Genomic DNA, 23,241 nt, shown 5'->3' on the forward strand with positions numbered 1-23,241 from the left:
CAATTATGCTGCTTTTGATTTCATAAATTCAACAGCTTAGCTTCTCACAAAGCATAAATACTCCGAGGCAACACAAACTTATATCTTGTTCTTTCCAGTTTGTGGAAAAACAACAAATTTATCATTTTATGATGATTATTCAAGAAGCCTAAGAGTCTCATCAAACCAGAGAGAATAAATGGCTGATTAGGAACAATGTTGATGTTTTCACCTGAGAATTTCCTCTGGGGTTAAGTTTTAATGGCTCTATTCGAGTTTATCTGAGGGGACAGGTCATGTACTCTAGGATAGGATCTCCCCATTGAATACTGAAAATTTTGACCTATTCAACTTTAATTGGTGTATAACTAAAGCCACCTAAACACTTAATCAGGTGAACTCTGCTTAAACATTATATTATGAAATATTTATTTAACTGAGAGGGATGTACTCACCTTTATAAATTTTTTATTTTTTTTAAACCTCTTGAACTCCCATATTTTAAATTTTGGCATTGATATATTTTTGATTCGTTCTATTGTTTACGTTGATCTGATCAAAGTTTATCTTTAAGGTATTTTGTAATATGTATTAGAATAACATTAACTTAGAATATTAAATGGCTACATTTTCTTATGAAATAAAATGGTTAAAATCATTTGTCTTTGGAGTATAATGATGGGATTTACCTGCATATGTGATCTCATTACTGTGGAATTTTAGTTCATCAGTAGATTGAAACTTTATTATGATAAATGTACAAATTTCAATTATACTGGCTGATGTATCACAGAGAAACCAATAAAAAAAACAAATGTTTTTTTCATTTTTATTCATACACCTGCTTCACTAACCTGAAAACACATGTTAATGTATTTATGGGATATTTGTTTTCTTTTGCAGATGCATTTTGTAGACTAACTTTTAAAAAGTAGCCTTGTTTAGTTCAATGTTTTAGTGTTTACATTTTCCCGCCCTGTTCAATCAGTGTTCTCACAAAAATATGTTTCATTTCAGTTGGTTCTTTGAGGTACTAGGATATCCCAAGTCATCCCGGCCCAATATGGCAAATGGCGTTGCCATGGCAGTTGTCTTTTTCATGGTCCGCATCGCAGTCATGCCGGTCTACTACGGTCGTATGTACGCAGTGTACGGCACAGAGGCCTTCTACCTGGTGCCCTGGGGGGGGCGTCTCGCCTGGATCTGCTCCAGTATTTGTCTGGACGTAATGAACATCATGTGGATGCATAAGATTGCGCGCGGCTGCTATAAGGTGCTGCGATCGGCTCAGGAGAGCAAAGCTGCAGCTCCTCAGGAGAACGGGAAGACGGACTAATGTCGGATGTCAGAGGTGTGACACAAACTGTGACAAGAGACCATTCTCTCAGTGCACTGCCAGTAGCAGTTTGGACCCTCAGGTTGCTACCATGGCAGCAGAGCAGGATTAAACCCTGCAGGACCGAATGTAATGAGGACATTTTCTTTTTTTGTTGTTTCTTTTGTTTTTTTTTCGGAAAAGCAGAGTCTCTAAGATTTACTAATGGACCAGTGAAGTGGTCGCACCCAAGCCATGATGAGACTTTCAAGCAATACTTTCTGTGCATGGCCAATTTGTTTTGCATGAAAGATTCACAAACGGAGAACAGATCCTTGCTGAACAAAAGGACTGTTAGCCCGACGACAAATTGTCAAAAAAGTTTACCTTTTTTTAATGCTTATTGCTCAACAGAACATTTAGTTTTGTTGTATTACTGCTGATGAAGCAGAAGAGGGAAAATGGAGAAATGTGAGTCAACAATGATGGTCGGTGCCATTGGTTTGTTGCCAGCAAACCGTCAAACAAGATTAAGATGCTTAGTGAATGAGCTACGTTCACATAGAGGGGTAGGTATGCATCTCATCTCATCTCGGTAACCTTGGCATGAGTATCAAACCAAGAAGCTCGGTTGAACGGGCGTCAGTACTTTGGTTGTGTATGTTTTTGTTTGTTTTGTCTTGCTGGTGCCAGGGCAAATTAGTTTTATAAAAAGGATTACCTTAACCAATATGTCAAAGATAAATGATTTGTAAAGCACTTTGGGTAATGCTAAAAGGGAAACTTCAAAGTGGAAGGTTGTTTGCACTGATGTCAATTCAGGATGGGAAAAAAAATACAGAGCCCCCACTGATCTTAGCTAAATGATGCATGGAAAGCACCAGATTTTATTCAAGTTAATATTGCACTGCCTAAATAAAGTTTTTAAAATTAAAAACCTTATGATAAAATGTAGATTTGTTGAGGGTTCTGGCATCGTTCTGTCTGCCCTGTTTTGATAACAAGAGTCCTACAGTTTTGTACTTTATCACTTTCAGACACAAACTTGATTTTACCATACAGCAACATTTTACAAATGACAAAGGATTTTTTTTAATGGAATTTAAAATTCAGTAAATCATCTGACCTTAACACCATTTTATTTGCAAAGAAGACATTGCTCATCGGTGTTTCATACAGTAGCTTTAAAAAGTCTTGGACCCACAGAATGTCTGCTTTGAGTCATCTTTAATTCATACTAGGAGAGGAAACAAATACTTATTTTTTGTTTGTTCTTTTGAACTGATTCAGGATTATTTCATTTTTAACGCACAGATATACAGAAAGCTCATAAAGATTTATTGGTTAAACTGGTTTGATGGTTGTAATTTGCCCAAATAAAAAAAAGAATTGGAACATTTCTGAGACGGATTTCAGCCCAATCAAGTTTTTCAGTACTTGAATTTCCATGAGCTGTACAGTAAAAGAAAAGCTCTTATTAGATTTGCAGTTAAACAAAAATAAGGATTGTAAACTTTTAAGTATGCCTTGCTGTCCTCAGTGTTGGATTTCTTTTTACCTTTTCAGAACAAACTATGGTTGAACAGTGGCTGTTTTCGGACGTTAAAAATTACAAAAACGTTTTTTGTTGTTTTTGATTAAAACTGTGTTCCTTCCAAGTCCCTTCTAATGTGATATCTGCCTTTACTGTTCTGTACTTTTTTCAACACCAGCTATAAGTGGCAGGGCTTCTGTTTGATTAATTTTCTTCCTTTCTTCTTACTCTTTAATTTTTTTTTATTTGTGTGGAGTTTGTTTCTTATGTTCCCTTTGAAATTTTAGTTTTTTCTCTCTGCATGATGTGACCTATCGCGGTATGTAAACCATCAGATTTATTTCCTTAATCTCTTTTAATTGGTCATTTTTTTCACCAGCGTGAAATGCTTACATGGTTGATTTCTGTCAAACTGTTCAGAAGGATTTGGCAGTGCTGAATGTGCCGGATGTTGTCTTCAGGTGAATAATCATAAAGAATGTTTTGACTAAAAGTCGTTCACTTGATTCAGTGGAAATGACATCAGGTTGATCTGAATGGAAACAGGGTGAATTCAGTGTGCGAGGTTGTGTATGCTCAACATGGGCGTCTTCATGCACCTTCTGTAACTGCATGTGGCTTTGCATGGGGACTGCATTGTAAACAAATTAGCATATACATTTGTGAAGACCAGTTTTGCTCTTTTAATTTCTCTTACATGTAGATAATGTTTACTTAAACTTTATTCTTGTACTGTGCCACAAAATGTAGTCCACAGAAAATGATGTGATGCTAACATGAACAAGCAGATACTATTATCCAGCACAGAATATACAGTAAGGGAATACTTGAAAATAATCAGCACAGTTTATAAAGATCTGGGCAGTGCAAATGAACACAAATCTTATAAGCATCTTGAATTTTACGTGTTGCATTGTTTTTAAGTTATTATTCCAACAGGTGTTGACGGAATAGGAAGACAATACGATGCATTCGGGACAGGGAAGTCGTTGCTTCTGCCAACTGTGAAATGTTGGTTGTTTCTGTTTTTGATGCCTTTTAAGGAAAGTATCAAGAGTAGTTGGAGTGTTTATGTGACATTCTATGAATGTACTGGTTATAGAAATTTTTCCATCACATTTTCATTTATTCTTGAAAATAAAAACCAAATTAACTCTTGTGTTGTGTGTAGTTCATTTAAATATGCCCTGTTTTTACAACTTTTGATATATATGTTAAAGGCATAGCCAATCCTTTCCAGACAAAAACTAAAGACATTCTTCAAGTTTTATTGTGTGCAGAAACAAGTTATTTTCCACTGCCTTTATCGCAACTTGATTAATATCTACTGTGCACAGCTGTTTTAAGTTATGCTTTTTCCTGCTAACTCCTATTTTTATTTAATTTTTTTTTATTACCGGTAAATGTGTCAGTACACGTTTTTGCCAAGCTTGTCCATGTCTCTTTTGGCTGTCTAAGTCACTAGATGGCAGCGATGTTCTGTTTCTGTATATTTTTTGTCTTGTTTTACAATTTCTACTGCTCATGTAAAATCGTTTAACAGGTAATTTTTCAAAATGGAAAACATTTGAAGAAAAGCTATTTATTAGTGTATGTGGGTTTTCTTTAGATTTTTTTTTTCAACCAATTTCAAAAAGATAACATCTACAATTATTTAGGCTTTCTCATGATTACTGTGACTTAGCTAATTCAGATAGAATAGAAAAAATATTTCTCTTACATGCAGTCCTTGTGAAGACATTTCATTTTCTACACAGTACCAACAAATGTGATAAATTCATTATCCACCTGAAGGGATTTCAGGTAAATGACCAATGCAATACAATTAACTTTCATGTTCAGATAAAGTATGGTATCCTTGATATACACAAGTGGGCAAAATTGTGGGAAACTCGTCTGATTAAAGAAAAACCACAATGGCCACAGAAGTATGTTGAATCTGACAGGTAAATTTATTTTAAAATTAGCTAATGAGTCAGACATTATCAACTATAATGTAAAAGAATATTTGAAATTAAAACAAACTTCTGAAACTGCCCTGGACAAAAATGAGGATACCCCTAGCAAAGATGGAAAATGTGACCAAAGGGCCTATTAAGTCTAGGTATGACAACCAGTTGGCATCACAGTTGTCTACAATCTTGTAATCAGTGTGCCTATACTATCATTGTGCTGCTTGGTGACATTGTCTGTTCCAAAGAACATGGACCAGTGGAAGGAAAGGGAAGAGTTGTCCCAAGATATTGGGGAAAAAACAGTATTATGGACTAGTACGTCAAAGGGAAAAACTATAAGATCATCTATAACCAGCTTGATGTCCCTATGACTGCAGTTGAATATATTATTCAGAAATTTAAGATCCATGGGACTGTAGCCAAATGTGGCTGCATGATGAAAACTGATTACAAATCAAAAAGCGGATAATTGGTAGCGAGTGCCCATAAAAACATCTAAACAAACTAAAGGTGAAGTTCCTGCTTAAGGAACATCAGTGTCAGATCGCACCATCCATCATTGTTTGAGCCGAAATGGATTCAAAGGGAGGCGATCACGGAGGATACCATTGTTGAAAAGAAATAAAAAAAGCCAGACTGAAATTTATGAGGGGAGAAGGTCCTATGGAAAGCACTGTGCCAAATATGAAACATGGAAGAAGCTATGTTATGCTATGGGACTGCAATGATTTATCTAAGTGTGTCTAGAATCTCTGCAGGGTACAATGATATCTGAAGAATATCAAAGGGATTCTAGAGAAATGCGCTGATGTTAGCTCTTGAGGACTGGACGTAAGCACCCCTGAGCTAACAGAGGTCACAGTGACTGTTACAGGAAGTGTTTGATTGCAGATTGTCTCAGAAGGGGGGTAAAACAAAATATTGAGCTAAGGGTACCATCATTTTTGTCCAGTTTAATGAGTTCAGTTTTTTTATCATTCTGTTGAAGCACTTTAACATAAATTTTTGGCTTTAATTTGTTTATTTTCATTGAGCTTTTATTTTATAGTACCTTTGCCTTATTCAAATTTTCTCTGTCAGCAATGAGGGCGTTTATTTAATCAAACAAGGGGTACAGACAATTTCGTCCACGTGTGTACATATCTGTAGTTATGTACTGGTCCTCTCTTAAGTAAATATTGCTAGAACCACAGATCATAAGGCTAATTGCAGTATCAGGATTACTGAATAATCATAGACAAATCGGAGCAACATCTAAAGATTTACCATGTTTTTTCTTTTATTTTTAATTAAAAAATTATACAACTTTAAAGAGACTTCAATAGAGGAAAAACTTATGATTATTGAGAGCAAATTGAACACAGTTAATAGTAACATGGTATTCCATATATGCTGACAATATAATAGGGAAGCCTACAGCATAAATGTAAGTATTAGAAACTTTATGATCCATACATGCATTTTCCATCACGCTTATTCCAAGCGAGGTCGGGAGGGGTGCTGGTCCCTATCTTCAGCTGTCTACGGGCGAGAGACGGGGTACACCCCGGACAGGTCGCCAGTCCATTGCAGGACAACACGGAGACATACAGGACAACACCCATTCACACACTCACAGCTAAGGGCCATTTAAAGAAGCCAATTAACCTAACGGCCATTATTTGGACTGTGGGAGGAAGCCGGAGTATCTGGAGAAAACCCCCCTTGCTCAGGGAGAACATGCGAACTCAATCCCCAAAGACCACGGGCTGAACCCAAAAAATTCTTGCTGCAAGAATCTCGTGTTAAATGACAGTAGCTGCGCTACTGAATAGTAATTTTATGTATGCAACCAAATAAAATAAAAAAATCTTTATTGCATGCTGTAAAGGGACTGAGTTAATATTACACTTTTCTAGACATGCTGACCACAAAAAGCAATTAGAAGTGTAGCCATATTTACCCAATTCTACTTACAAACTGGCACACTTTCATACACCTATATAGATTGGTAGGCTACTCAGTCTAAGTGTCTCGCTCAGGGGCAAACACACAATGGGAAGTTCAAATCAAACCTACAACCTCCTTATTCACAGGTAACTTATTCACAAGGTAAGAAAGCTGTTAAACTGCATCAAACACCATTTTTGTTTTATTTTGCAGTCTCTGCATATTTCCATGGTTAAAATATTGTGATAGATATTGTAAGAGCTTTTTTTTAGCATAGTTATAATGTGCTAGGTCATGATAATTTTATTTTAAAGTATTAGATTTTTCCCCCTTGCTCCTACATGAAAGAAAAACACAAACATATAGGCTTGTATTATTTTTGCAGTCTGAAATTACTACATTTCTTCTTTGATTTGAACATAAATAGAACCTGAACTTGCTCAGGAAATCCATCAGGGATGTCCTGGAAAACAGTTTGAGATCCTAAACTAAACATTTGGGGGTTATGCACTAGGACAATGGCACAGCAACAGACCGACCTCTAAATGTCTGACAAAAAACACAGAAGGTTTTGAAGGGCCCTAGTAAATAAACCTTAATTTAGCTGTTTTTATTAATAATTGTCCGGTATAGATTATTTGACGTAGCTTTGCACAGATGTGATTGCTAAAATCCATCCACATTGATAGGAAAGATTCATCAGCAGTTATGACACCCGTTTGTCGCATTTATTGCTGCCTAGATCGGTCCATAAGGTTATTAGGTTTATGGAGCAATTACCCTCTCACATAGGGTCAGGACAGTTATGTTTTCAGTCAGGGTTTATTGAGAACTGAAAATCATTTGAAAACATCTTTTTGTTGTTCTTTAAGCCTACCTTGTCTGATTATTAAATTTTGTTTTATGATATAAAATGTATCACAAAAATCTAAAAACAAAAATATAAGTTTCTAGATTATTTTTCAGTCATCTTAGATGAGCTAAAGCTCATCAAGGTTAAACCTCCTGTTTGCTGATACTGTCAAATAACACTGATTGTATGAGGGGAACTTCAGTAACTCAGTAACTAAACTGAAATACCATTCATTGTAGGGCTGACTTCTCGTGTCTAGATATAATATCCCACTGGCTTTAGGGCCAAAGTGCAGGATAACAATCAGAAATTAAGTTTAATGCCAGTACAGTCTGAACCTCTGCTGATTGAAATGGGTTGGTCCTTCAGGATCCTTTATCTTACTACTGAATTGATCTGCATTTAAGAGCATCCTACATATCTTTTTTTCTATGTTTATTGTTTGATTTTATTGTTTTCGCTTTGTCTTTGTTTCCTCATATCTTTCCGACATTGTTTAATTTTATATTTTATATATATAAAATTATATATATATATACATACATATATATATATATATATATACAAAAGCAGAAAATAGACACGTATTTGTACACTACGCACCAGCTTGAGACGTGCAGCATACTACCAATTTATCTGATAAGTTGGTCTAAACTCAGTATCTGCAGATATAAAAAAACTCTATAAATAAACACAGTGATGTCTCAATTTGTTAGAGAATTTTACACGGGGTCGTGACATTTTCTGTGAACTTTATTGCTTTCGCAACCCAAAGACAGATGCATGTAGATACAGACTTTATCCTACCATCATGCTGTGATCTATGCCTTCCGTCTTCATTACATGACATTCCAAGAAAGTCAGTGCATGACAGTGAAATAGTTCAGTCACTATAGAGTAAATACAGGGCACAGTTCCTGTAATTAAAGGCCATAAAGCACATTTCTAATCTTGCTGATAAGAGCAGATAAGACCAAATGGTGCTATTAGACAAAATAAAATCATTTATTTGTGTTAATTATAATCTGAAGTGGTTTTAATAAAACAAATATAACATACAACATAATAATGCTAAAGAAAAAAATAAGATTAAACAATGGGTCAATCAGCAGATGTTCTTTATCTTAAATAAAATAAATAAAACTAAGAACTAAAGTGGACTCAGTAGGCTGGAGTTGGGTTAAAAAGGCAAAGTGCGCATATTTGATCAAGAATTGAGCTGCAATTTATACCATTCAAAATAACAGAAGAGTTTAATGAAGTTACACACGGATAAGGCGGATAAGATAATATAACTACGTCTACTTGCCAACCCCCCTCAAGAAGAGAGCTTTAAAGGAGGTGGCGCTCATTGCTGTCCAAACTCCGACCCAGCTGCGCCTTACCGCTCTCCAAAGACACCATGGACTTCTCCAAAAACGCCACGGAGCGGCCGGAGCCTTTCAAAACAGATATCAAAGGTTTATAAGGTTTTATGAAGTTCTTTTTATAGGAATTTAGATCGCAAACAGAAAGTTAATAGTGCAAGTTTTTCTGTTTTAATGTCCAACAGGCAGCGTTCCTAACTGGCTACAAGGAACCCTGCTGCGTAATGGACCTGGGATCTTCTCAGTGGGGGACACGAGTTATGAGCACTGGTTTGACGGGATGTCCTTGATAACAAGTTTCTCATTTAAGGATGGTTAGTAAGGCAAACAATGTAAAGTATTTTTATTTAAACATCTAATCATCTGGATAAAAAAAAAAAAAAAAAACTTTTCTTTCTGAACCTTACAGGAGAAATTACCCATAGAAGTAGATTCCTTAGAGGTGACACCTACAACTCCAACATGGATGCAAACAGAATAATGGTGTCTGAAATGGGGACAATGGCATATCCAGACCCAAGCAAAAACTTTATCTTTAAGTAAGAATTTTTTTTTTCTTGTCTTTGCTTCATTTACTTTGTTTGTTCTTTTTTTTTTATCCAATTATGTATTTGTTCTATATCTCTTATACTAGAGTTTTATCCTGATTATTGTCCTTTAATACTATTTTATGCAATGATATGAAAAAAAAATTATTAATAGGAATTTGTATTATTATTATTATTTTTTTTACATTGTGCTGAACCTTCACACAACTGTAATTCACTTATTTTTCAGGGCGATCACTTTTCTGAACCACACTGTGCCAGACTTTACTGATAATGGCACTAGCAACATCATCAGATATGGAAATGACTATTTTGCCACTGCTGAAACCAACTATATCCGCAAGATAGATCCTGTTACTCTTGAAACCCAAGAAAAGGTAACCCTATAGAGTCCCAGCTACTATGAAAATTGCAACAGGTGAAATGTTTTCTGCACACCTAAAGATTTTTTGGATCATTTAGGTGGACTACCTGAAATACCTGCCGGTGAACCTGGCCACATCTCATCCGCACTATGACAAAGAAGGCAATGCCTACAACATTGGAACTTCAATAGCAGAGAAGGGGAAAACCAAATACATAATTTTTAAAGTTCCGAATATTTCAGCCAAAGGTAGGTTGTCAAAATCTTCTTAAATTGCTCGGTCGACGTATAATAAGATATAATACTAGCCAATACCATATAATTAGTTGTTCCTGTAGTGTCAGAACAAGTCTGATATTTGTCTTGCACGATGGTGGTTAATGTTTTGTGTTTAGATCCAATATTGACGAATGTGCAAAAGCATTTCCTCAGTTTCACCTTTTTAAACTGTGAAACCCTGTAACCCTCTTATCATTCCCTGATAAAAATTGTCTCTATTCATGATTCAGAGTGTGGTCAGAATTAGAGGTTATACCTAGGGGCAATCTCTCTCTGTTCAGTTTGAATACTCATTTGATATCAACCTCACAATTTCGGCTTATCAGACAGTGAACCTAAGATTTATTTAATGTGTACCAGTTTAATTACTAAAGTTTTGCATCTTGCACAAATACAGGTACCTCTGATAGAGATGCAAGCAGAAAACCCAAATAAATTTAGTACATTTCATTCAGTTGGATAAAATAATTTCTCATGACAAACGTTACATATGCTATGAAAAACAAAATAACTTCTGTTATTGTTGAAGTTAACTGGCTTCATTTCATTAAAGTCTTGTCAAGTCAAAGTTTTTTTCTATGGCAAATTTTAAAACGGCTTTCGCTGACCAAGGTATCAAATCCCCAGAAGCATAAAGGGTTAAATATATCATACAATAAAACAACATAACAATAACATTTTTTAAGTTAGATTAAATAAAAAAACATAAAAATATGATTACTTAATAAAACCTTAATTACTTTTGATCCAAGGGAACTAAAATCCTGGGTGTTTGAACAGATTTTTAACACACATAAAACAATGAACTGTCGATGTAACTCTAATGTCCTAAAGTAGGTTGCTCCATAGATTAGCTGCCACCACTGGCACTTTCTATCTTCTACTTTTGACCTAAAATCTAGAAATGTTGAACCACCATTAGACTCTTAAATTCTGGATATACTCTAAAGGTCTAATAGTTCAGATAAATATGGTGGCGCCATGCCACTAAGTGTCAAAGATAAGTAATAAAACCATAAAGAGAATTTCATTTTCTAAAGAAACCATTTAGAAAAAATCACTTAATGGAGCCCTGAGGTACACCACAGGTCTAAGCAAAAAGAGAAAAAATAAACTTGTTTTCTAAACTGTCAGAAATACGCCACATCCATGACTTGTACCAGCTGCTGAGACATAAGATACGGCTATTTTACTTGTAAAAAAATCAAGTCAAGATAAACTCTCAAGAGAGCTGTCTCTATGCTTTGAAGTAATCAAACCATCCGTCCATCCGAATTGTTGCTCCTATGGCCTATTTAGCTCTTATTCCTCCACGTTTCATGGTCTCAAAGGTGAGAGCACTATCAAAGAAAGGAGAGGACCTTCAGATTGATGTGCTGAATACAGACAGCCCTCAGCCTACCAGACATCATTAAGTGATGAAAAAATCTGAAGCTCTCCATTATAAAACATATGAAGATGCACACAGTAGCAATTTTCTCACACAATAAACATCTTGAAAAAAATTATTTTTGTTTAACTCTGTGAGGTAGGCTGTGTTTACATGCCCTGTCCTCCAAAGGGCTGTGGGAATCCACGTAGCTTCAATGCAGAGGATAAGAACATCAGGGGGTTCCTATGCTGAATGCATCCTGCTTCCTCTTCCTACCTCCTTCCTTTCTGCCAGCACTATTGGAACAGCACCTATCATGAAGACTGCTGCTACACTTTGCTGTCTTGACTAAACCACAGATTAAAGTAATCCCCCACAACTATTTAACTCAAGAATAGATACCTGTTTATACAAGGCCTTTTAGAACAGTTTAGGTAAAAAAGGAGCTTTAATATACATCTAAAAATGAAAGAAAAACTGAAATAGCTTAGTCTTTATTATAACAAGCTATACAATTTGGAAGTTTGAGGCAGTTGGGTCACAGCTACACATCCGTGAGAAGCTTAATATATTAAAATACAGCGACTGCATAAAAAAAAAATCTTAAAAAATACCTGATTGGCTTCATTCAGTTGGGCATAAAGAAAGCTGCACATGAAATATTATTTCATTCAGCGAAGAGAAAGAAATTTGGTTTAATCTGTTAACACAACCCAGCATAGAGGTAAGGTATGTGGCTCTATCGTGAAATTGAAGGCATGGAGCCAATGTTAGTAACCTTTTCTTTAATGGAATATCCTGCATAGATTAAGATATAATACAGGACGACTCACAAGGATTTATTGCATAATTGAAAGAATCGAGGAGGAATTAAAAAGATATAACCTTTTACGGTGCATTTCTGAGATTCGTCCTCAGATCATCTAGAAAAAAAATTGAAGGTAGGTTTCCATTTCTACAAAGCTTGTCTGCACACATGTCTGAGAATGCAATCTGTCTCATTGCACAATGATTAAGTTATTAGTCTTGAGCGATTTCTTTGATAAGAGCCCTGTTTCAGCTGAAGTTGAGTTTATTAAAAATGAACACTCCTCTGTACTGAGACTGTAATGAAACTATGAATTGCTAAGCACAGAGTAAATAAAAGCAGAAGAAAACAGAGCACATGGCAGACATTAATGATTAACGTGATTACGCAACAGTTCATCCAACATACATTACAGATATCAGTGATGAAACCTTTAAACCGAAGGAGAGAACGAGGTCTGTGCATGCCCTTTAGTGCGCGTCGGGACTCTGACAGGCTGATAAAAGTAATCAATAACATTAACCTTAGAATGTAAATATGCCGACCCAGAAACCTATTTCTCTCAGCCACTTTTTAAAACTAGAAAAGACAAATCCTTTCTAGTTAAAAAAAAATCTACAATTTAAAGCGTGTAGGATTTGGATTTATCTTTTTTTTTTTTTTTTTTTTTTTTAAACAGAGTTCTGAGATAATTTGTTTTTCTTGGTAAAAAGTACATCAACAATACAACTGTTGTCAGTTCAAATGTCAAAATCAGTCAGAGTATAAAGGTTTATTTGTGCCGAAAGTACAAATTTATGGAGAGTTAGGGAGATTTAGGGAGACACAGAATGCTAAATGTGTGTTTTTAAGTGCTGCATGCCCTCACAAGGTTCTCCTTTCATGCAATCGGCACTGCAAGACAGCATCGATTGCATAAAGGTGGATTCCATTTAAATAGAGCCTTTTTAAGCTGTTTGGTTACAAGGTTCTTTCCAAAAATTCAACGAAGAAAAACCATGCAAATAGCTTGAGTTATGATTATTTTTTTTTATTTCTTTATTCTTGTTTAGGTATTCTCAGGCACTGCCTAAATATGTATCAGAAAAACAGTCTTAATTTTTTTTTTAAATACAGTTTACAGACTATATAGGAAAGATAACTTAGAAGGAATGGTTCTATTCGAAACCTTGTTTTTCAAATTTATGACGTACAATACCCAGCCGCTGGCAGTGGAAGCTGACTGGACCAAAATTATGAAAATCATGGCCAATTCCAATGCTGATTTGGAACATTTATTATTTAGTCTAAACTATAAAATCACATCTATAAATTTTATACAGTAGCCCAACAAGGCCCTGTTTTTGTTTTGAAAACATGTATAAAACCTCGAACTCAATACTATTCCTGACATTTTGAATTGAAAAAGCTTCCTGGATGGGAAGTGAAACGTCTTCGAAATTTGGAAACCAAGTCCAGTGGATTGTTTAAATTTTTTTTATTTTTTTTTTGTTTGCAATGACCCATGTTAATATATCAACAATATCAACAAAAGTCAGGATCTTGCAAAAACAATGTTGTGATCCATTAAACTGTTTGTTTCTCACCATGTTCTAAATGGGGCTCAGTATAAAGTGATCTATTATTAGTAAAAACAATTACAGGTGCTGGTCATAAAATTAGAATATCATGAAAAAGTAGATTGATTTCAGTAATTCCATTTAAAAAGTGAAACTTGTATATTATATTCATACATTACATACAAACTCATATATTTCAGATGTTTATTTTGTTTAATTTTGATGATTACAAATGACAACAAATGAAAATCTCAAATTCATCATATCAGAAAATTAGAATATTACTGAAGACCAATAAAAACAAAGGATTTATAGAAATGTTGGCCAACTGAAAAGTATGAACATGAAAAGTATGAGCATGTACAGCACTCAGTATTTAGTTGGGCCTCCTTTGGCCTGTATTACTGCAGCAATGCGGCGTGGCATGGAGTCGATCAGTCTGTGGCACTGCTCGGGTGTTATGATAGCCCAGGTTGCTCTAATAGTGGCTTTTAGCTCTTCTGAATTGTTGGGTCTGGTGTATTGCATCTTCTTCACAATACCCCATAGATTCTCTATGGGGTTAAGGTCAGGAGAGTTTGCTGGCCAATTAAGAACAGGGATACCATGGTCCTTCAACCAGGTACTGGTAGCTTTGGCACTGTGTGCAGGTGCCAAGTCCTGTTGGAAAATGAAATCTGCATCTCCAAAAAGTTGGTCAGCTGCAGGAAGCATGAAGTGCTCTAAAACTTCCTGGTATGTGGCTGCGTTGACCCTGGACCTCAGAAAACACAATGGACCAACACCAGCAGATGACATGGCACCCCAAACCATCACTGACTGTGGAAACTTTACACTGGACTTCAAGCAACGTGGATGAAGTGCCTCTCTTCTTTTCCTCCAGACTCTGGGACCTTGATTTCCAAAGGAAATGCAAAATTTACTTTCATCAGAGAACATGACTTTGGACCACTCACCAGCAGTCCAGTCCTGTTTCTCTTTAGACGCTTCTGACGCTGTCTGTGGTTCAAGAGTGGCTTGACACAAGGAATGCGACAGCAGAAACCCATGTCTTTCATACGTCTGTGTGTGGTGGTTCTTGAAGCACTCACTCCAGCTGCAGTCCACTCTTTGTGAATCTCCCCCACATTTTTGAATGGGTTTTGTTTCACAATCCTCTCCAGGGTGCGGTTATCTCTCTTGCTTGTACACTTTTTTCGACCACATCTTTTCCTTCCCTTCGCCTCTCTATTAATGTGCTTGGACACTGAGCTCTGTGAACAGCCAGCCTCTTTAGCGATGACCTTTTGTGTCTTGCCCTCCTTGTGCAAGGTGTCGATGGTCGTCTTTTGGACAACTGTCAAGTCAGCAGTCTTCCCCATGATTGTGTAGCCTATAGAACTAGACTGAAAGACCATTTAAAGGCTTTTGCAGGTGGTTTGAGTTAATTAGCTGATTAGAGTGTGGCACCAGGGGCCATCAATTTTGAACCTTTTCACAATATTCTAATTTTCTGATATGATGAATTTGAGATTTTCATTTGTTGTCATTTGTAATCATCAAAATTAAACAAAATAAACATCTGAAATATATGAGTTTGTATGTAATGTATGAATATAATATACAAGTTTCACTTTTTAAATGGAATTACTGAAATCAATCTACTTTTTCATGATATTCTAATTTTATGACCAGCACCTGTATAAAATACTATTGGAAAGTGCATAAATGAAAACAGGCCTTATGAATGAAGCATTGTTTTCTGGTAAAAATTTAACCCCTTACAAAAACTAATACAAAAATATTTATACGATTCATTGAGCACTTCATTTCCCTTGCCTACTACTATCAGTCTATGAAAATAGTGTTACATTAAGACATGTACTCTGACAGGCTGAGTGAGATAAAAAGAATCAATAACAATTGAGACAATTGAGGAAACACACAATACTATCCTACACTCTATCATAAAGGGTGCCTTTAAAAATGAGTGCCTCACTAACAATCTATGAGCCACACTGGATATGTTAAGAAGGATTTTATCTCAGGCTTGTTAAAATATTTAGAGAACATTAAGATCTGTATTTGGGGCTCATTCTGAAAAATAGTCTTTCTCAGGACAAAAGTGGGATACTGCTATCAATTAAAAGTAAATAAAGGGGTCATATATCTATGCATATATATTACATGATAAATATTCAATAAATTGGTCTTAATGAATCAATAAATCAAGTAAATAGCTCAGGGTGATAACTGAACTCTAACCCAGATCAAATCCATTAAGATGTTTACTTCCTAATTGTCACTGATTTAAGCGATCTGACCCACTTGCAGAGGACCACTCAGAGACCAAGGGAAAAACTTTGACAGGTTTATTAAATGTAGATGAATCACAGAAGTTGGCTCTGGAACACTGTGGAACAGTGAACCGGAACTGGAAAGTCTGAAGGGGATACCACAGTATCAGCTCAGGTTTCATAGGAAATTTGACTGAGGCTTGAATATTACTGGACTCACGTTTGAAGGGGCTCTTGTCAATCCTTGAATCCGGCTTGTGGGGGTTTATCCAGAGAAGAGGGAACTCGTTGGAGGGCGGACAGATAGAGAAGCGTTGGACCCAGAGGAGTTAATGAGCGGACTGGCCCTGGATTTCCGAATAGGATTCGAACGGATCATGTGGAGGTTTTCCCCTGCTCAGTTTGTTCTCAGTTAATCCTTCCAGGGGGAGAAGGCCCAGGTATCCAGTTACTCAGGAAGGCTTCCTGCCGAAGAGCAAAGACAAAAAATAGATAAGACTCAGAGTACAAAGATTAGGTTAGACTCTGCTAATCTCAGCTTGGCTAGAGTACCCAAAACTGGCAAACACCCTGGCGTCAAGGTAATGACAGCCCACTGCTCAAATACTCCTTCAGTGATGATCCAACAAGCCGCAGGTGTGCAGGGAGGCCCAACGAGGGAAAGGCACCACCTGGTGGTAGAGAGAGAAAAACACACAAACAACCCACACAAACTGAATTCCTAACACTAATAGAATGGCATAATAATTTCAATGAACTCAGTTTGTCTCCTTTGTTACCTACAGTTCCTGAAAGTTTTTACCACTTTTCAGAGAAAGGCAAGACTGTTCCTGCTCTGAAGAAGTTGGAGGTGATTTCTACTATTCCCTGCCGGTCTCTTCTCTCCCCGAGCTACTGCCACAGCATTGGCTTCACAGACAATTACATCATCTTCGTTGAGCAGCCTTTCAAATTGGACATTCTCAAGATGGCCACAGCCTACATAAGGAAAGTGAACTGGGCGAGCTGCATGAAGTTCTGCCCTGATGAAAATGTAAGGATTTAAAGCAGATTTATCGGCTGCAGGAGAGGATAAGTGTGATTTCCTTAATGTCTTATTTGTGCTTTAGACTCTGATCCACCTGATTGACAGAAGAACCGGCAAACAGGTCGACGTGAAGTACTACACCCAATCGATGGTCATTTATCATCACGTGAACGCCTTTGAGGATGAAGGTCACATCGTCTTTGACGTCATCGCCTACAACGATGACAAACTATATGATATGTTCTACCTGAAAAACCTGAAAAAGGATGCTGACACTCCAAGTGAGGTCTACACCCAACCAAGTTTCAGAAGATTTGCTCTTCCTATAACAGCAGAAACCGTAAGACAGAAATAGAGGAAATTTTGAATTTAAGCCCATTTATAAGTGGTTGGGTTTATCATCATCAGATCTGGGTTTTTTTTTTTTTTTTTCAGGGTTTTGGAGTTGGAGAGAATGTGGTAAAACTTAAATACACTACAGCCACCGCCGTGAAGGAGAAAGAGGGCAAATTCACATGTCATTCAGAGGTGCTCTGCGAAGGTAAAGCCATGCAGTACAGAGCTAAACTATCTGTGTTGCACTCTTGAGGAATGTTATAAGATAAACCATAGTCCCTGCAGAAGAGAAGCACCCCCAAGCAGGACAACCACTTTGTTTACTTCACAGAAAGGCTGTATTTATACCAGGACCACCCTCCACAAAAAAAAAATTTAAAACATTTGTACAATTTTTTGATATCTATCACATTGAGTCAAAATTATATTTTCTGCTGTGCTATTTTTTTTGCAAAATGTGATAAAGGTAAAAAGGTATGCTTAACTTGGTGAAGCACTTTCAAATGATGCTTGAACTATTTAGAGATGTTTAAAATGTTTCCTAACTAATTAGAAGAGGGTTCTTCCTGATTTTTTCCACCATTTATTCAGTGTTTACATGACCTACTTTTAAATGACAGCCATACTTGGGCTGTTTTTGCTGTTTCGCTTTATTTTGTCTAGCCTTCTCTTTAGATACTGTCTCTTACTCAACAGTCAATTACTTTGTCCCATTTTGTCTACTTAGAAATTTGATGATGCTTTCTCCTTCTGTTTTGCTTTAACTATCTATTTTTTCAACCTTAAACCACTTTTTATCGCTTCATATATGCAATCATGATAATATTATGTCTATTATTTTAGATTTTGAATTACCCAGGATCAACTATGACTACAACGGAAACAAGTACCAGTTTGTGTACGGCAACATTGTTGAGAAATCTGCACTGTCAAAGCAGGTGATTCTTCTTGCTCTTTTGAAAAAAAATTATATGGATATTGAGAGGCTGAAATGTTGGAAATCAGCTTTTAGATTTCTTATGGCACTATATGTTATAGAAGAGTTGGGTTCTTATAATAAATAATAAATAACTGAACTTAATTGATCTCACACTGGAGAAATTTACATATGCATTTAACCCATCCCCTTGGGGAGCAGTGGGCTGCCATCGTGGGGTAGCAAGGTGGGGTTAAGGGTCTTGCTCAGAGACCCAGAGTGGCAGTCTGTGGGAGTGGGGCTCAAACTCAGAGCCCCCCACTCCCCCTTAAGATCTCTTAAGCACCTGGATTTAGGGAAACAGACTCTTCCTGTCAACACTGTTCCACTGACGTGGACAGGAAGTTCCAACCTGCCAATGCATCCTAATCATCTTAAAGCTTTGCTGTTTGAAATACCTGTTGGCACAAGAGAAACTGGAATTGGTCCGCTGGGTCCACTTCCACATTAAAACACAATGAGAAGAAGAAAAACAGTTTTCATGTCTGGTATTCGATAGCGTGAGAAGATGCAGGTTTACAAAACAAGGGCTGGACATTCTGTACAACACTGCTATATCAGCTGTTATCACAATGCTGTGGGATAAGAGTTAAAAGTAAGCTGACTAACAACCTAAAGACCTCCAGTTCAGTATCTATTTAACTGAAATGTAATCTGAGTGGAGTGAAAGTTTATTACAGGGCACTTGTGTTGGACTGAGATAGAGATTTCTCTCATTTCACGGTATTTCAACACCAGGAGAAATATTTGAGTCAGCAGATAGTCACAAGTCCATCTTCCGCAAAGGGAAGCTCAACTGAGGAGAAGGGGCAGTTGTTTGATTGACAGCCCTGCAAAATGTTTAACTCTAGAATTAAATGTTCAACACAGAATGATTGGAGATCTAGAAAGAGATCCTAGCTTTAACCTAGATGGCCAAATTTATGTCACTTTTAATAAAACATTTACTTATATGATAAAAGTGAAATATGCCATTTTTGTATTTGTTGAAATCTAACTTCACGTTTAATTGTAAGGGTATTTATTATTATCAGAAAGAGTGCTACTTGAAAAACTATTGATACTTCCTTTTCTTATGTTTTTTTACATAAAAGCCACAAACCTTAATATATTTTTCTGTACTTCTGTGGGATAAGACACCACAAACACTTTTCAACATGGGGATTGTGCATTTGAAGGACGGATTCATGGAGACAGTGTTCTACTTCATGTTTCCGTAGTGTTGCAGTTGTGCCATCCTTTTTCTAATTGCAGATGATGGATTAAGAAATGCTCTATAAAATATGTGAAGCTTGGAATCTTTAACTAATTTCAAAACTTTACCAAAACATTATTCCTAGCCTGTTTATTGTGTTCCTTTAGCTTTATGATCTTTACCAGGTTAATTTGAAAGAAATCTCTGGAAACGTTTGTTTTTTGACTTCATCTGGGGATATCAGAGTAAAGGTTGAATAAAAATGCCTGCCAAACTATTTAGACTTTATTTCTGTTTTTCGATACCACTTTGTGACATTCAAGTACAATATTAGCAATATGCATTATATTGGGATTTATGTTTGTAATGCTACAAATATGGAAATGTTTTAGGATCTATAGCATACATTAGAATACTGTAATGCACATACAATTTGATTTAGAGAGCGGTAATATTTCCATGGGTAACTCCAAACTGCTCCTTCTGAGACCTATTGCTGCCCATATAATACTGTTGTTTAAATATGTATCATAACATGTTTATCTCCTTTAGATTGCCAAGTTTGACACAAAGACGAAGACAATGCTGTACTGGAACGAAGAAAACTGCTGGCCTTCAGAGCCGATTTTTGTCCCCAGACCAAATGGAGAGTCAGAGGACGATGGTGGGTGTTCAGGAAACACATGTGAAGCTGGACAATAATGTTTGTTCACTTGTGTGCTTGTGATCTGTGTATGGACTTGGCACTAATTTGTACCTCTTTTTTTTTTTTTTTTCATTAATTATTTTGCAATTTGCAGGAGTGGTCCTGTCGTCTGTCATCAACTCCAAACCAGGCCAGTCAAGTTTTCTCGTGATCCTCGATGGAAAAACGTTCAAGGAAGTTGCAAGAGCGTATGTCAACGCTGAGCTCTACAAGGACATGCATGGAATTTTCATTCCAAAGCAGAATTAATCGGCATAAGACAAGCTTCCAGTTAACTAAACCCCACACATTTAACTGCTTGGATCGCCTAAATCCGCATAACCTCACAGGTCACTTTTATTTTTCATTTTCCATTGTGAGTCATTGTATCTCACTTCCCTTGTTACCATGTCAGCGTGTGTGCTGGGTTCGACCCTAAAACTGCGGAAAACTTATGTAATAATATTCTCTCAAGCAATATTTTATCAGTTCTATTTTTTTAAATGGAAGATATGTTATTTTTTTTTCATGGAACAAAGTTCCTCACGGAGCACATATATGTCTGCAATATTGTTATTATGTATGTGCATCTTATTCCATTAAAGACAATGTGAAAGTTTGGAGTTGTATTATTATATCATTATTCTAATTACAGCAGGAGAGAAAAGAAAGTTAAAAATAAAATCCATGTACACTACAAGTTGTAGCAGGACTTGTAATATTTTTGCTATGACTCACAGCACAAACCTGTAAATGAAAACCTTTATATTTAATCATTTCTCCAACTTCATGAAAAGCAATAAAGGTAACTTTTAAACTTTTTCTTTCAGCAACTCTGGAACTTCCCTTCAAAGCATAACTAATGTCATAAGATTAGCTTTTACTCCACCCCTCCCTCAAAGCATTGCATCCGTTGACCTGCTTTTAAATGATTAACCTAGAAATGATAGCAAAGCTGTTACTTTTTTAATTACCAAACAGGACTAACAAAGATGTACTTCTTTTTCTTCAAATATTCACAACAATGATGTATCTCTTTATATGCTAATAAGTTTTACCTCTACAGAAAAAAGTTGATTAGCCAGTCCTTGGCAGGATAAAGAAATAACTCATCTAAAACCCATTACAGAAACCATCTGGCTTTCAGGCTCAACCCAATAACAGATTTCCAGATCTCTGAACAGCAGCACTGTTGACCTTGATACTCATATCTTTACTACCTGCATGGTTCCCCAAGGATCAGTACTAGGCCTTGACCTTTTCAAGCTTTTTTTCTATAGTATGTTAATTTTCAGTCATCCTTAACTCTAAATTTTCCAGGATTTGGAAGATTTCTCTGAACTTACTACAATGAGAAAACAAAACAAACAAATTCAGTTTTTGTTTGCTATTTCACGTGAAAGATGGGAAATACAGTATCCAGAGTTAATTCACTTAAAAGACTGAAAAGTAATTAAGAAAATAACCAATGAAATTACATTTTGACAGGGAGTTTTTTTTTGTGTGACAAAATAAAGCAAACTAGCTTAATGCCAAACCTGACAACAAAGCATATTGGTTTGTTTCATTTATGTTGAAGGAATGCCTTTATCTTTTTTAATGTCATAAATAAATCTATAGCAGCTATGCAATGATTTTGGAACACAGCTGCAGAAGTTTTAACACAGAGAATCAAAGAGTAGAGTGCTTCTCATAGCTAAGGCCCACTAGTGACTCACTGAATAAAATAAAGACTTAATGACAGAGAAGAGACATCTTCTAATTTATTAAAGCCCCCCCTTCACCATCCGGAGTCCTTAAAGCTACATTAGGGTATTTAATTCCAAATAGGATTTTTATCTTGTCTTATGTTTATTGTGAGTGAAGCTTATTTTGAATCGTTATACCTTGCGTTCATCCTTTATGTTGCCCTTATTATATCAATAAGTGATCTTTTTATTATTGTTCTCTCTAAAGTGTTTTATTTTTCTATTACTTTTCTCTGTGAAGCCATCTGGAAACAGTAATGTCAAAAAGTAGTAAAATATAGATCCAAAAGAAACATCTATGTCAAATTCTTTTTTCTTAATCCAAAATCAAATGAATCTCCTCATTCCAACAACTACCAAACTGCAATCAAAGCTCACAAAGAAGCAAAGAACATTTAAGAGGTTACCTGTAAGTCTAACAAAAGAGCTGCCATGTGAAAGAAGCACTGTTATCAACACAAACACTGATGTAAATCAATGTTGCTGATGTTAGTTTATCCACTAGAGTGAATGCAGATTTAATCTTCTTTTGAGTTTGATATCTGAATTAAATAAAACCTTTTATCTCTACCCAAACTTGGCTCCCTTGTTTGATTACACAGTTTTTCTTGGAATCTTTATTTACAAATTGTTCAGGAAAAACAGCTAAAATTATTTGGCTGCCTCAATTAATGCACGGACGTCATCAATGGCCCATTATTTTCAGTTCCTGTCAGCATAAATAAATAAGGCGGATACAGTGCTGTTCACTTTCTGTGCTGACATCAGCATACAAACATTTACTTTTATTGATTCATTTGGGATATTTTTCTATATTTTTTAGGGGGCGAGGTCATAAATAGCTTATTTCATGCTGTAACAATGAACCATGTATATTGGCCAAAGTAGCAGCTAAACACAGCATTTGTTTTTCTACATTGGTTTATTTTTGTTGTTTTGGGTGAAGTGGATTTGTTTGGGTTGTGGTTCTTTGGTTGGCCACATCTTGCTTTCATTTTTGTAAAAAGGTAAATTTATTTCACTTTACAATATTTTGTTTTTGTTTAACTATTAATAAAAGGGAAATTCATGGATTACGGAGTTAACATATTGTGAAATACTCACCTCTGCTGTTTCACTCTCCCAAGCAGGAGCAT

General features: G+C 36.1%; 2 protein-coding genes across 2 annotated transcripts in view; both read left to right on the forward strand.

The window, feature by feature from the left end:
* Positions 1-3,987, forward strand: part of LOC119784608 (TLC domain-containing protein 4-B-like) — a 29,948-nt gene extending 25,961 nt beyond the window's left edge. Inside the window, exon 7 of the mRNA XM_038286746.1 lies at positions 997-3,987. Coding sequence (XP_038142674.1) covers positions 997-1,315 — 319 coding nt within the window. The 3' untranslated portion in view covers positions 1,316-3,987. The remainder of the gene's footprint in view (positions 1-996) is intronic.
* Positions 3,988-8,871: 4,884 nt separating this feature from the next.
* Positions 8,872-22,675, forward strand: bco1 (beta-carotene oxygenase 1). Its single transcript, XM_038286764.1, has 11 exons — positions 8,872-9,025; positions 9,118-9,246; positions 9,342-9,471; positions 9,710-9,857; positions 9,943-10,093; positions 16,951-17,171; positions 17,248-17,505; positions 17,601-17,706; positions 18,345-18,439; positions 20,225-20,336; positions 20,473-22,675. Exons 1-11 carry the CDS (start codon positions 8,968-8,970, stop codon positions 20,625-20,627), a joined length of 1,563 nt encoding a protein of 520 aa, XP_038142692.1. The 5' UTR covers positions 8,872-8,967; the 3' UTR covers positions 20,628-22,675.
* The last annotated feature ends 566 nt before the right edge of the window (positions 22,676-23,241 follow it).

This window comes from Cyprinodon tularosa, unplaced genomic scaffold, assembly GCF_016077235.1.
Source record: "Cyprinodon tularosa strain WSP-4 unplaced genomic scaffold, ASM1607723v1 ctg23, whole genome shotgun sequence".
NCBI classification, from domain to species: Eukaryota; Metazoa; Chordata; class Actinopteri; order Cyprinodontiformes; family Cyprinodontidae; genus Cyprinodon; species Cyprinodon tularosa.